General features: G+C 32.3%; 1 protein-coding gene across 1 annotated transcript; it reads left to right on the forward strand.

The window, feature by feature from the left end:
* Positions 1-2,819: 2,819 nt before the first annotated feature.
* On the forward strand, positions 2,820-10,953 carry LOC131938943 (hercynine oxygenase). The gene is made up of 18 exons (XM_059297188.1): positions 2,820-2,942; positions 3,312-3,376; positions 3,523-3,635; positions 3,912-3,980; positions 4,084-4,224; positions 5,114-5,240; positions 5,546-5,663; positions 5,822-5,985; positions 6,310-6,430; positions 6,801-6,948; positions 7,698-7,784; positions 8,055-8,219; positions 8,445-8,622; positions 8,732-8,988; positions 9,189-9,323; positions 9,644-9,722; positions 9,844-9,952; positions 10,191-10,953. The coding sequence occupies exons 1-18, from the start codon at positions 2,872-2,874 to the stop codon at positions 10,276-10,278; spliced, it is 2,235 nt and encodes a 744-aa protein (XP_059153171.1). The 5' UTR covers positions 2,820-2,871; the 3' UTR covers positions 10,279-10,953.
* Positions 10,954-13,629: the final 2,676 nt, after the last annotated feature.

Genomic DNA, 13,629 nt, shown 5'->3' on the forward strand with positions numbered 1-13,629 from the left:
ATATATATATAAGAATGTAGACCTATTTAAACGTGTGCAAGCGACGGCGCATCTTTCGTTTTTAATAACGTTATTATTATTATTTTTTTTGCACGTTAATGAAATTGCGATATCTAAAATATGTAAGTACTATTATTATATTGTGTGTGTGTGTCTATTCATAAGCACCACAGCATTTCAATTTGTGAAACGTTTCTCTCTGCATCTGCCACCCCCCCACCACCCGCCTCCGAGCGAAAGAGAAACCCCCCACTTCCGGAAATTCTAAGTGCACCCCCATTTCTAGGAAGTTTCAAGTGCCCCACCCCAGGAAAAAATCTCTGAAAGAAACCCTGATGAGTTTGTGTAAAGTATAGATATAGATTTAGATGTATTCTTTTGCCAAGTATCGTAGGACTAAACATACAAACACATCTCAGAAATTTTAAAAATTGAATTAATTAATGGGGTGGGTATAATAATAAAATAATAATATATAGTTTGCCTTCATGGGCTTATGAATAGGCTGCATGCATGATACACACAGTGTTTCTTCCAGACTTTTTTCTGCGGGGGGGGGGGGGGATGGGCGGTAGACTTTCTTCGGGGGCGGACACTGTTAAAAGTATATATTTTCTATTTTCCCCGAAGAGAAGCCTGGAAGAAACTCTGGTTTGTGAAAATTAATATTTATTAAAGTTGACCCACGTGAAGAAATGCTCACATTTGTAGAGTATCAGTAGGATTTAAAAAAAATCATTATCAAGTTGATTTTTTTTCCAGTGATACGCCCATGTACGTTAAAATATTCATTGTGTAAGTAGTGAACTCAAATCGTGACCTTTAACCTTCGGAAGAGAGGCGGGGCGGAGGTGTGACCAACGAAAATGAAGAGATTCGCTAAGCCTAGAGCGGCGGTCCAATGCCAAGAGCTTCTAGTCACGTGACTTACCCAGTACTGTTTATAAACAGCTGAGCAGACACCGGCTCTACATTGTGAGAAATTTGTGTGTAAGGTGTTGAGGAGCTCGTATTGGTATTTGAAGTTGCATCGCATCTATTATTAACTGGTAAGTGCATTTGATTGTGATAGAAACAGCATGTTTTAGTATTGTATTTAATTATTGTAGATTCATACATATTAATCCATAAATTATTTGATCAGGTATCTAAAATATTAAATATCCATGAATTGAAAAATGAGTGAATCGATTATTTTATACATGACCTGAATCGAAAAATTAAATACCCGGCTGGCGTAATACTGGTATCAAATAATATTTATTATGCCAACGGTGGTTTAGTTAATACTTATTTATCATGTAAAATAAACAAAGTGAAATAAACTTAGTTAGACATAAAAAAACCCATTCCTCTGGGTGATTTTTTACAATAAATTAAAATTAAAAGATTATGCATCAACAACAGCATGCAATTTTTATGACAACAATTTCTAAATCTTTAAACATTTAAAATAAGTAAACGGCAAGTAGATCTAGTCTATGTTTTAAACGGTAGCTTGCTTGATAAAAGCAAAATATTAAATAACATTAGCACTAGAATCTAGATCTAGATCTACATTCACTACAGGAACATTTTTATGTTGTATGATAGTAGTGATTTTATTATATTTATAAGTCTTAAGTTATATAATCTAGATCTATATCTATATCCTCTAAAAAAAACAGAGATAGACTGTCATTAAATCAGAAGTTAAAATCTGTCTCTGTTAACTTGGAATTCACATGGGCATGGCATATGCAATTTCTTCTAGTTTCTAGCCTAGCCCTAGATCCCAGCACCTATGACCTTGACATAACAAAAATGGGTCAACTATTTATATAACAGGTGGTTATATAAGGTCACACTTTATATAACCGATTTTGCGTCTAGTTCACTTTTTACCCATTGATTGTTACACTAACTGTTCCATTTTTCAGTCTAATAATATTTTTTGAAACAAAAAGTAGACTGTATTATTTAAAAACATAATTAAAAGATTGTTGATTTCATATCTCCCACTTGCCCACCCCAATTAGCCCAATATTCTTAAGTTGAATTTAAAAAAAATAGTAGAATCTATAAACATATGAAGGTAATTCAGTAATTCAAAAAAATAATTCTTCTTTTCTTATAATTGAATTGAAATCAATAGAGATTGAGGCTGAGGATCACTTGATTGAAATTTAATGAAATGCATTTTAGCTCAATTCAAGTATTATTAGATTCTAGATGATTACAAAAAAAAAAAAATAGAAGCGTTGAAATAACATTCTCAAACCTTTTTTTTATAAAAAGAAAACAAAGATTTATAGATTAAATGTTTTTTTTTTTTATTATCTCTTTTTAACTTGGCAGTTTTGTCCCTCCAATATTTTATTATATATTTGTGTTAATATTTGATACTATATTACTATTATGAATGAGTTGCCATGCCATTCATTCAAACAAAACTATAAATTATAATTTTTCTAGAACTGTAAAATTATAAAAATTGCAAATGCAAGTTACCTTAAAAAATGGCTTTCTAACAAGTGTGTCACAAAGTGACAAATTGATATAGCACCCCAAAACAAAACAAAAATTATTCCTCAACTTACTTGATGATGATGTCACCAAACTATTTTATTGGCGAGAGTTCACAATTGGAAAGAAGTGTTTAAGAAGTTCTCCTTTATGATGAGACCAGGTAGCTTAACTACATAGAGAAAAACAGAAGCAACTGCATTTTATTGAAGCCAGTCCCCCTTATGAGTCTGGTTAAAATTATGTAGTAGTAGTTTTGAATATGATATATATTTTATTCTGACTCCATGAGAATATATATTCTTTTGTTCTGTTTTACTTTTAGACTACACAAACTGGTCATAGATCAACCCATCCAGAAGGAAAATGGATGTACTTACAGGAAAGAAAGTCTTTTCATCCTTAACTCCAATTGATCTTTCATCTTGTACCAAAGAGTATGTTTGGCTTTATGAATATGATTTCACACATTTAAAATATTTTCTTCCATTAGTGATATATATGTAAAACATTTTTTTGATTTATGCTTTAGTTCATTGAGGTTATTTAGCAAAAAATTCACATTATTTTGAAGTTCAGTAATGGCTTTTAATTTAAAAAGTGAAGTTCCCTTTCAAACTTGATGGTCCATGGGGCAAGTGAAGTAGAGTTCACTTGTTTCTGTACCTCTGCCTATCAAAGGATAGTGTGGTCAGTACAATGCCCAGGCACCTTTATTTTCCCTAATGTATGTCAGGTACCCATTAGAGCTGGGTGGACTAACTGTAAACTGTTATTAACAATTTGTTTTTCAAATATCTTTTCAGAAAGATCATTGAGTATTTCAACAACAGTTATGATCTAAATGAGAGCATCTTTCTTGGGTTGAAAGGTTAGTACAATCTTTTTAAAAAAAAACAACACATTTTTGACAAGTTTTTCAAAATGAAATTTGAAAATGTTTAAATCAAGTAAAAACTGCTTTAATAATCTATAGCTGCTTACCTTGCTTTACCATGTTGACTTCTAACAAATTAGATGACTCTGTGTTCTACAAGTGCCCTGACCGTCTAAGGTTGCCCTTGATATTTTACTATGCACACACTGCAGCTGTCTATGTCAATAAGTTAATGTTGGCTGGTCTCATTAAGGTGATTTTATACAATAATTTTTTGAGTTACCGTGTGAGGAATTATTATTACCTTCCTCAAAATATTTTAACTTTAGACCTGGTTATTAAATTTGTTTGTTTGTTTAGCAATGAAATATCCAAACAGATGTATTGTCTTCTAATCGTTATGATGTATTGAAGAGTTTGATCTGATCTTCTAAGCAGAGTGTAATATAATTGCTCTCTTCTTCATAGTTAAATAGAGCATTTGATGTGAATCCTTAATTATAATTATATATTAAATCTATTCTTTCAGGAAAGAGTAAATCTGGAATTTGAAACTATGTTTGAAACTGGAGTTGATGAAATGAGCTGGGATGATACTGTAAGTTTACAGATTATATCATTACAATCATTTCAATTTATTTAGAAGTGAACACAACTAATTTTCACAGTTCATAAACTTTAATGTATTTTAAATTTTCTAGGAGAATTACCGTATGGGTGGAAGCTACAAGTGGCCTCCGGTCAGCGAGGTTGTTGAATACCGCAGGGTCGTTCGCAATTTGATCCTCAAGGTCATTGATGAAACAACTTTAGAGCTGCCTATAACAATGGATAGCCCTTGGGTATGTTATTCCCCTATGTAAAAGTGATATTACCAATAGGCTCAGATGATGGGAAAGAGTATGCTATGATTGTTCGTGGTCCACTCTTGATTTGCGAGCTCTGCATTTAGATTTAAGACTGTAACATTTCTCACTGTTGATGTTGTAGTGAGCCCTTATGTCACTTGTAACATTTCTTTGTGTTGATGTAGTAGTGGGTCCTGTTGTCAGTTGTAACATTTCTCACTGTTGTCAGTTGTAGCATTTCTTACTGTTGATGTCAGTTGTAACATTTCTTACTGTTGATGTCAGTTGTAACATTTCTCACTGTTGATGTTGTAGCTGGCCCTTGTGTAGTTGTAACATTTCTTACTGTTGATGTCAGTTGTAACATTTCTTACTGTTGATGTCAGTTGTAACATTTCTTACTGTTGTCAGTTGTAACATTTCTTACTGTTGATGTCAGTTGTAACATTTCTTACTGTTGATGTCAGTTGTAACATTTCTTACTGTTGATGTCAGTTGTAACATTTCTTACTGTTGATGTCAGTTGTAACATTTCTTACTGTTGATGTCAGTTGTAACATTTCTTACTGTTGATGTTGTAGTGGGCCCTCATGTCAGTTGTAACATTTCTCACTGTTTATGTCAGTTGTAACATTTCTCACTGTTGTCAGTTGTAACATTTCTTACTGTTGATGTCAGTTGTAACATTTGTCACTGTTGATGTTGTAGTGGGCCCTCGTGTAGTTGTAACATTTCTTACTGTTGATGTCAGTTGCAACATTTCTCACTGTTGATGTTGTAGTGGGCCATCATGTCAGTTGTAACATTTCTTACTGTTGATGTCAGTTGTAACATTTCTCACTGTTGATGTCAGTTGTAACATTTCTCACTGTTTGTGTTATAGTGGGCCCTCATGATGGGCATGGAGCATGAACGCATCCACCTGGAGACTTCCTCTGTTTTAATCAGACAACTTCCTATTGAGCTGGTGGTTAGACCAGAAGGCTGGAGATATGGACCTGTTAAATCTGGTATGAAAACTATTTAAAAACTAGAACTTTTCATACCTTGTTGTGTTATACCTTGTTTTATTTCTATTAACTTAAGTTTTCATTCTGTTAGAGATTTTATTAACATTGAAACAATCCAACAACTATAATCTTATCCTTGATAAATATTTTGATTTATGGTAAGGATGTATTTGTATGCTTAAATAAAATAAATACACATCTTATTTAAATGTATGGTATGTATTAATTGCAAAAATACAAACTGTATTCAGGTATATCATTCATTTAAAAACTAAAGGAACAAAATATTGTTTGAAAATTTTAAGATTGTGCTGTGAAAAAAAACAAGATGATTACTGCAGCCTCCATGGAGGTCACTCTCGGCAAGCCAACAGAATTCCCTTCTTACGGCTGGGACAATGAGTATGGGGAGGTCACATGCAAGTGAGTCTTCACTTTAATTATTACATAGTAATTAAAATTGATAAATAATTTATTAGGTAATGCCTTTTTAAAAATTCTTTTCTACTTGCATCAGAAAATTGTAACATTTTTTTAAAATGTGTTAACAAAAAATCATTATTGATATTGTTATTATTCAGAGTTCCACCCTTTGAAGCCAGCCAGTTCCTGATTACTAATGCTGAGTTTTTAAAGTTTGTTGAAGATGGTGGATATCAGACCCGTGACTTTTGGACTGAGGAAGGCTGGAAATGGGTTCAATTCAGAGAGGCTGTACACCCAACATTTTGGACTTGCAATCAAGGTGGATAAAGCCTGTTAAATCTTTATTTTAGCTATTATGAGATGGAAATAATATGTTGAAAATTTTAATGAAAGTATCACTATAAGATTTAGCATAATGATACTAACTAAATTATCTGTGTGCATTTTATAAACACATTTTTTGTGAAATCAGTAATTCTAAATGTGCTTGAGCTTATTTCAAATCATGAATTTCTCATTATAAATGTAATCAAATCATGTTTGAACACTCAACTTATGCAATTATTTTTTTCTAAAGCTACATTTTTAATTTAATTTTAAAATGTGATTATAATGATGTAACTTAATTTAAATGAATCACTAGGCTGCAAATCAGGCTGTGGTTCAGATTTGGCTTCCTATTCCCACTGCCAAGGAAACTATGAACTGTCTGATGAAATTAATGATGGGCCACTTCACAAAAAACCAAAGCACTCAGTGTATCAGTAAGTTTGATCTTCATGGGGCAGATAAAAATCGAGTTTCTTCCAGGCATCTCTTCGGGGGGGCTCCGCCACATTGTCTCAAGTTAAATGTTTATTTAATTAAAAAAGTGGCAAAAGCCATAATTTAGATATTGTTTAAATAAATGTTGGTCTATTTTATGGTATTTTTTGTAAAAAAAAAGCTCCCAATGGCAGTGCAATTTGTATCATCACACATATAGAATGATTTCTTTACATGGACTTTTAAGCTTAATAATTCTTATATCTTCTTTAAGATCATGATCTTCTTCATCTCATCATTGTGTCCAATAGCTATTCTAATTAAATAATTAAAGATTGAATATTTTAAAAAACAACATATTTTCTAAAGGTTAAGAGTGATGTTTGATTTGATTGAAATGCCATGGGACTGGCCAGTTGAGGTAAACTACCATGAAGCAAAGGCCTTCTGCAAGTGGAAGGGCCCAGGCTATCGTCTCCCTGTCGAAGCTGAACACCATGTCATGAGAGGACCACAGGTAAAGCTTTGTTCCTTGTTGTCATGTAGCTGATAGTTGGTTCCGCTTGATTTTAAAAATTCTATATTTGTACATTTTAAAGAGTTTTATTTGGCTAGTTATGTAAGGAAAAATCAGTACTAGCTATACCTCTTTATTTTGGGAACAAAGCTATTAATTGAAAATTATGAGTTTTCCCCAAAAACGTTTATACAAATAAGTAACAACAGTGCAATAAAGAAATGTATTGGCTGTGTATGATCATCATATAATCATCGAAAAAAGAAACCTAGTAAGATTTTCAAACATTGTTTAGCAGGCAAATAAATAAAAAATTGTCTTTTCTTTAAAAAAAAATCTTTTAAAATCCACATCAAATCAAACACAGCTGGTTGCTTCAGCCTGTAGAGTACATTCTATCCCAGACTTTTTTCTCCGGGGGAACTTGAAATTTTCGGGGGGCGGTAGACTTTCTTCAGGGGGTCGGACACTGTTAAAAGTATATATTTTCTATATAAAATATTTAAATTTAATTTCGTTGGGAGGGGGACGGTAATTTTTTTTTTTTGGGAGGGGGGTCCTGTCTCCCCCCCCCCCCCCCCCCCCCCCCGAAGAGATGCCTGGAAGAAACTCTGATCAGTTTTGAATACTGACATTCTTCTGTTATTTGAATATGCAGAAAACAAATTCCTTCTGATTTCTTTGTAAGATTGCATATTATCCATATAGAATAACACTGACTTTATCATTGGATCTCATCTCCTCCACAGCTTCCAGCCAGTAAGGGCACTGCATCAGATATCATATTTCAAAAGACAATCAATGCTAACCTCAACTTCCAATATGGCTCCTCAACAGTAAGTTCATGGAACCTTAATCAATTCCAATAGCATTAGCCAGGAAGTTCCTTTATAGATGCCATTTAAGTAGTTATGTTGCAGTTTTCCTATGTTGTGTTATATTTTGTACTGAATCATTCATTTTGATGAATTGCAAAACTTTTATTAAGACACTTATTTTAAATTAGCATTATTAAAAAAGAATAGAAGTTGTATATTTAAGAAAATATTTGTAGTAATTAGTAAATTAGTTTCAGTCTATGAATAATTCCCCTTCTACTTCCCCAGCCTGTCAACCTGTTCCCACCAAGTAACACTGGTTTCTATGATGTCTTTGGCAATGTTTGGGAGTGGGTAGAGGATCATTTCAATGGCTTGACTGGATTCCATACCCACTTCCTGTATGATGACTTTTCCTCTCCCTGTTTTGATGGAAAACACAACATCATTTTGGTATGTAACTAAAAATTAAAACATTCCCTAAAACGGTCTTTGTTCTATTAAATTTATGTGTACATTTTAATTAAAATTAAATCCAAAATATTTATTTCTATTTAAACATAACATTAATAATAATTTAAAAAAAGAGTTCATTTAAAAATCAGTCAGGAAAAATAATAAAGGGAAATAATGAAGACTTCAAATCCTTTCTGATGCAGTTTTTATTCAATTGTTTAGGGAGGATCTTGGATTTCTACTGGAGATGAGGCATCAAGGTTTGCCCGCTATGCTTTCCGAAGACACTTCTTTCAACATTGTGGATTTAGATTGGCTAAAAGTCAACAATCAGGAAAAGTTGACCTTCCTGCTAGAGTTGTAGAGAATGAGGTGTTTGTTCTTGGATCTGGAGTTGAAGGTATTATTCAGTACTTATCAGCTTAAAATGTTAAGCTTATTACATTTTATTTTTAAAGTGTTGTTGCAAATAAAAATTTAAATTGGAATTTTTATTTTTATTCTGTAAGCCAACAAGATTTATCTGGACAACAACTTGAGTGTGCAAAGAGTGAAGAGCACCAATGCTGTGTACAACTATGATACTTTAGAAACGCTTGAAGGGATCCTTGAGCTTGAATTTGGATTCCGTGATAGTTTTGCTGCAGTAGTTTCTAATCTTTGTCGAAACTACTGCACAAATTTCCAGGTCCCCACAAAATCTGCTGTACATTTGGGGACGGCTACTGGACGAGGATCTTTTGAATTAAGCAAACTGTTTCAGCAGGTAGGAACGTGTACTTTATTGACCTCAATAGTTTTATAAAAGAAAGCTCAAAATTTAATTTATTAGATATACATACTTATACTTGTCCAAAACTAGTTTGACCAGTCCAAAAATATCTTAACATCCACTGCTACATTATCCCTTTTGATACTGTGTTGAAGTAAAACTATTTCTAATTAACCACATTTTTTTCCCTTTAGGTTCTTGGTGTAGAAATGTGTGGCAGACTAATTGATGCTGCCATTCGCCTTCAGTCCGGAAGATGCCTGACTTTCAAGGATGGAAAAAACATTAAACTTGATGAATACAAGATGGAGAGAATCATTTTTAAACAGGTACAATTTATTCCCCTTTCTTTTTCATACATTTTATATTGTCCATAGTAGATAGAATCACGCAGTGATTTTTTTTTTACCAATTATTTGATGTCAGTTTATCCAAAACCATATAGATTTTATGCTTTTATTGTTTATTGAAAGTTTTTTTTAAAAAGATAATTTGGATAATTTTAATTTTTGTTTGGTAAAGCTTCCCAACTGCTTTAGTTGTGAGAAATGTGCACATGTATTATTGCCAAAGTGTTATCTTTCTTATCTTTATGATGTGACATCCTGAATCTAATTCAGTTGATTTTTTAATTGTGTTTTGCTCGTAGTTGACCTGGGTTCCTAATGAAATAGAAAGCCATGACCTTGTTCTCATTACCCATTTGGATAGAGTTCAAAACCCTAAAGGTAACAGTTTGTAAACAAATAACACTTTTTATAAGTAATTCTTCCAATATATTCTTGAATCTACTGGTAGTTTTTTAAAATTATATTTAAAGTATTAAAATATTTTGCTTTATATCCTCAGCCTGGCTAATTCGTTTGTGGGAAATAACTAAACCTCACGGTGTGGCTGTCATTGCTTCCAAAGACGGAAGCTGGAACAGAGAAAGACTGGAGCATCATCTCCATCATAGGTACTAACATCTTTTGTTTTTAATGCATTAGGAAATTGCAGATAGTTGTTGTTTTTTTTAATTCTAGAACATTCTAATTCCCAACACAAATTACAATTATTTTTTCAATTTATACTTTACTATTAATATATTTCAGTTTTTGATTTAAGAAAAATAGCATGTTGATGGTAAAACCAGTAAAATCCAGGATAATTAATATTACACAAATAGTAAAATAAAATGTTACTCTTTTTTTCAGACTAAAGTGTGTTAGCACTGATGAAGTACAATATGAAGACAGAAGTGGCAAGGGTATTGCAACTGTCACTGCTTGGATGTACAAGTAAAGTTTCAACAAATCAAAAGCCAACCTGGCACAACATTTTTTTTTTACACTGACTTTTATTATTTAGCTGTGGTGGTCATTCTCGTTTATTGTTACAATGTTGGTAAAACAAATTTTTTTGTTTTATTTTACCTCAAGTCGTAATAAAATCTCAACAAATGAGGAGGTAGTACTTGAAACAAAACCCTCATTTGTGCAATCAAATATAACATTTCATTGGATTTTACACATTTTAAAATATTTTTTAATGACTGGATCAGGGATTAATTTACATTTTAAAATACTAATACAACTATTGATCTCACATTTATCTTTGTTTTTAATCAGGTAACAAAACCGGTTTCACAGGTTTAAAATCTCTTGTATATATGTGCTTTTCTTAAAATAATTTTTTTTATTGTAAACATAAAATGTTGAATATTTTTGTTTGTACAAGTAATCATGTGATTTTTTTCTTTTCTTTTCTTTTTGAAAATTTATATTTTTCATGCAAAATATGGTGTGTTGACAAAATGGTTTTATTTCAAGGTAAAACTTAAAAGATTATACATTTGTTAATTATGTTAATACATATTTTTAGATTATATTGTTTGATGTTGTTATGCACTAGTTGAAAATGTATTTATCAAAATTTGTTTAATAAATGCATATAGGAAAAAAATAAATAAAAAACACAATTTAAAAAAATGCCTTGTATAATTTTTCGAACAAAACCTCATTTAATAAAATACCTATGGTAGGTTAAATTGTAATTTTATACAATGATAGAAGGTGTTTATGTATGCAGCGTATTGTATTAGGCAATGATACAAAACTTCTAGAGAACCATTCAAAGTAAAAAAAAAAGGCTTGTTGAAGATTAAAGGATAAATCGAGCAGCTTGGCTTGAGACTCAAGTTCTGACCCCTTAGTCCATTTAGCGCTGAAGGATACCTGACTTGTATTTAGGAAAGTAAAGGGTGCTGTGTTTAGAACTGATCACACTATCCCTTCATAATGATTTACTTAGGTCATGAAAACAGGAGAACTTTATTTCCACTGCCATTTGACTGTTAGATCCTGGAGGGTATCTTAACTTTGGATATAGTTAACTATAATATAGTATGGAAATGTATTCCTACTGTGTTTATTGAAAATCATGTCAGGCTTATAAAAGACCTAAAGAAGCCAGTTAACCAACGGAAATTTCATCACTTCAATTCTTAAATATTAAAAAAAAATATGAATTAGGCCTTAGTATTTATAGACATATAGCCATTAGGGATCTAGACAGGAATGTGGTGTTGTTTATCATTTTGTTATATGCGATGGCTTTGGTTATACATTTTGTAAACTTTCTGACAGTGACATTCAGAACTGCAGGATGATATAAGTTGGCACAGGCTTTTTAAAGATATGAGCTCAATTTATACGGCTTTACAAATTTATAATGAAGATGTAACAAATAACTTTCTTTAATAATGTTGTTTCCTTCATTTATTTAAAACATTAAACTATTGCAGTGTCCATAGTAGGCCTACCAAATTGTGTCATCGGGAGTGGGGAGGTAGTTATCCTAGCAATGGTCGTTACTAAATAAAATGGTTGTCTAATAAAATATTTTAAACATATATTATATATATATAAATATATGTATAAATAAATATATAAATAAATATACATATATATATATATATATATATATATATATATATATATATATATATATATATATATATATATATATATATCAGAGGGGTGGGTGCCGAAATCGTGATGTATTGAAATTGTGCTAAAAAATCACATGAAATTTTGACAGTTTTCACAGGTGTACACCTCATTACTTCATCATATACGGAGTATGGAAGACTTATTTCGATCGGGCAAAAATTATAAAATGCAGATTTATAAAAATTTCGGCACTTTATGCTTAATAGTGTTGGAAAAACTAAGCTTTGAAATTCTGTCCGTATGTCTGTTTCTTTGCATGTATGTGTGCATGTGTGTGTGTGTGTCTTTGAAAACGATAACTTGAGTACCGTTGCAGCTAGATTGATGAAATTTCATATATAAGTATTATATCAAATTTGTAGTTCTGTATCAACTTTTCAGCGATTTCCGATAACCGGAAGTGGAACATATTCAACTTATGGTTTTTCAAATGCCTATAACTTGAGTAGTATATCAGATAGATAAACGAAATTTCGAATTTATAATAAGTAAAAATATAAATAAAAGATCTAATTTTCCGTTGACCGGAAGTAGTAATTTACGCTACTTCGATTTCTCAAAAAAAAATGCATATCTATATATATAAAAAGCAATGTATGTGTGTTTGTGTGTGTTTGTGTTTGTCCTCTATGCATTACTACACCTCTCATCACATCGCCGTGAAACTTTGGGAAGTTGTTGAGAATATTCCTGGGGAGGTTTCTGCGGAAATTTTTTTTTCAAATTCGCAGGGGTGGCGCCCCGGCAGGGCGCGATTTGTTTTTCTCTATATACGGTATATAAAAATAAAAAGTCAATTTTGGTTTGACATCGTTCATCTGATAGCCATTAGACTTTGGGGAGTTCATAATAACACTCAAAGGAAGGGTTCTGTAAAAAAATAATTTTTAATTTCGCAAGGGCGGCGCCACTGGAGGGTGCGATTTTCCTCTATATATGGTATATAAAAATAATAAAAGTGAATTGCGGTGACACCGTTCATCCGATAGGCATGAAACTTTGGGAAGTTGTTGAGAATATTTCTAGGGAGGTTTCTGCGAAAAGAAAATTTCAAATTCGCCGGGGTGGCGCCCCGGCAGGGCGCAATTTGTTTTTTCTCAATATACGGTATATAAAAATAAAAGTCGATTTTGTTTTGACATCGTTCATCCGATAGTCTTGAGACTTTGGGGAGTTCATTATAACACTCTAGGGAAGGGTTCTGTAAAAAAAAAAAATTTAATTTCGCAAGGGCGGCGCCACGGGAGGGTCCGATTTTTCTCTATTTACGGTATATAAAAATAATAAAAGTGAATTGCAGTGACACCGTTTATCCGATAGGCATAAAACTTTGGGGAGTTCATTATAAAACTCTAGGGAAAGGTTCTGTAAAAATAATTTTTAATTTCGCAAGGGCGGCACCACGGGAGGCTGCGATTTTTCTCTATATACGGTTTATAAAATTTCTGTTTCGCACCGTTCATCCGTGTACCATGAAAGTTTGGGGAGATGATTAGATCACTCAATGGTAGGGTTCTGCAAAAAAATATTGTTTAATATTGCAAGGGCGGCGTCCCCGGGGTGGGGGGTGGGTGCGATTTTTTTTCTCTATACACGGTTTATAAAAAATAAAACTCGGATGCGGTTCATCCGAGTACCATGA

This window comes from Physella acuta, unplaced genomic scaffold, assembly GCF_028476545.2.
Source record: "Physella acuta isolate Inbredline_101_S28 unplaced genomic scaffold, ASM2847654v3 ptg000260l, whole genome shotgun sequence".
Lineage (NCBI taxonomy): Eukaryota > Metazoa > Mollusca > Gastropoda > Physidae > Physella > Physella acuta.

Bases quoted from the DNA above. Each gene is read 5' to 3' on its own strand.
- LOC131938943 (XM_059297188.1), top strand. From the start codon at position 2,872: ATGGATGTACTTACAGGAAAGAAAGTCTTTTCATCCTTAACTCCAATT. The intron at 4,225-5,113 runs GTATGTTATTCC...TTTGTGTTATAG, and splicing joins TAACAATGGATAGCCCTTGG to TGGGCCCTCATGATGGGCAT. The intron at 5,241-5,545 runs GTATGAAAACTA...GAAAATTTTAAG, and splicing joins ATATGGACCTGTTAAATCTG to ATTGTGCTGTGAAAAAAAAC.